This window comes from Sinocyclocheilus anshuiensis, unplaced genomic scaffold, assembly GCF_001515605.1.
Source record: "Sinocyclocheilus anshuiensis isolate Anshui unplaced genomic scaffold, SAMN03320099.WGS_v1.1 scaffold146, whole genome shotgun sequence".
Lineage (NCBI taxonomy): Eukaryota > Metazoa > Chordata > Actinopteri > Cypriniformes > Cyprinidae > Sinocyclocheilus > Sinocyclocheilus anshuiensis.
Genome location: NW_015546038.1, coordinates 176,797 through 178,356, shown reverse-complemented (window position 1 = coordinate 178,356; position 1,560 = coordinate 176,797). Strand labels below are relative to the sequence as shown.

The following is a 1,560-nucleotide window of genomic DNA, read 5'->3' as shown; positions in this document are numbered from 1 at the left end:
CTCACTCACTCACTCACTCACACACACGCGTGCAGTCTGTCCTGAACATCAGATCTGTCGTGGTCGGAGAACTCAGTGTGACGTGTGTGTAGGAGGCTCTGACTAAAGCAGCAGGTAAGAAGAGCAGGACACCGGTGCAGTTGGATTTGGGAGACATGCTGGCAGCACTAGAAAAACAACAACAGGCCATGAGAGCACGACAGCTCAACAACACCAAACCACTGTCATACACCGGTATGGCCTGCTCATTCTCAGGTCATCTCAGATCAGGATGAGTTTGTTTCTTCATCAGATTTGTAGAAATGTTGCATTGCATCAGTGTCTCAGCAATGGATGCTCTGCAGTGAATGGGTGCCGTCAACATTGAGTCCATAATCCATAATAACTCTTCCTCCAGTGAAAAAGTGTTCTGGTCTGAATCAGGAGAGAAATCTGTACAGATCAAGCGTTTAAACAGCTCTAAACAAATATGTGGCTGGATTTTGATGTGAGAGAACTTTTTCACTGGAGGAAGCGTTATTATGGATTATGTATTTGGATTTGAGTATACACCCCCCCTCACAACATCCTGGACTCCAGCGCACCACGCGTCAAGAGAGGGAAAGAGAGAGAGATTCCCAAAGTCAAGAAGACCACCGCCATGAAGAAGGTGCTCTAGAAAACACACATGCAGCACTGAGCACGACAGGATATGACATCACACAGCATTAACCCCTCTCTCTGTGTGTAGATCATTCTGCAGGAGCGTGAGGTGAAGAAGGGCAAGAGTTCTGCTGAGAACAGCGCATCTGGAGCCGACGAGCATAAACACACAAACATACACACACGCACAGATACACACACACGCACATAAACACACAAACACACACACACACACAGATACACACACACACAATACACTTTATAAACCTGTCAAATCACATTTATTTCTATAGCGCTTTATACAATACAGATTGTGTCAAAGCAGCTTTACAGGAATCAACAGGAAAATTACAGAATCAATTATGGAAACTCAACAATTATCAGTAATCACCTAAACTGAAACTTTAAGTTCTTCTTGAAAGATAAAAATAAAAGCTTGATGGTTTAACGTTAGAAAAAAAGGAATTAAGACAAATATTGTTATTGCAATTGTACTATTGTTCTGTAAATTGAAATTTAAACTTTATTTTTTACTTCAGTTTTTTTTTTACTTTATATTAAATATAGTACAATGATATTATAGTAATATGAAAATAAACAATATTTTAAAAAATATAAAGTAATATTGGTAGATTAAATGTTTAAATAAATTATTTCCAAATAAAGCTATAACAGAAGTCATCTGCTAAAAATGCCTGTAGTTTTTCATATCGCAATATATATCTCAGAAAAACAATACATGGAGTTATCAGGCTTTTTCCAGTATCATGGAGCACCCTAATATGATAACAAAGACACAATCATGTGTATTTGCTGTGTAATGTGTGCAGCAGTCCTCATCGGTCTCCTGTGTGTGTCTCTCTGTGTGTGTGTGTGTGTGTGTGTGTGTGTGTGTGTGTGTGTGTGTGTGTGTGTGTG

The 1,560-nt window shown here is 39.4% G+C and overlaps 1 protein-coding gene across 1 annotated transcript in view; it reads left to right on the top strand.

Annotated features, from left to right (window-relative positions):
• Window positions 1-1,560, top strand: part of LOC107698883 (selenocysteine insertion sequence-binding protein 2-like) — a 16,851-nt gene that overhangs the window by 11,934 nt on the left and 3,357 nt on the right. Inside the window, exons 10-12 of the mRNA XM_016500016.1 lie at window positions 93-261; window positions 546-649; window positions 731-793. Coding sequence (XP_016355502.1) covers window positions 93-261; window positions 546-649; window positions 731-793 — 336 coding nt within the window. The remainder of the gene's footprint in view (window positions 1-92; window positions 262-545; window positions 650-730; window positions 794-1,560) is intronic.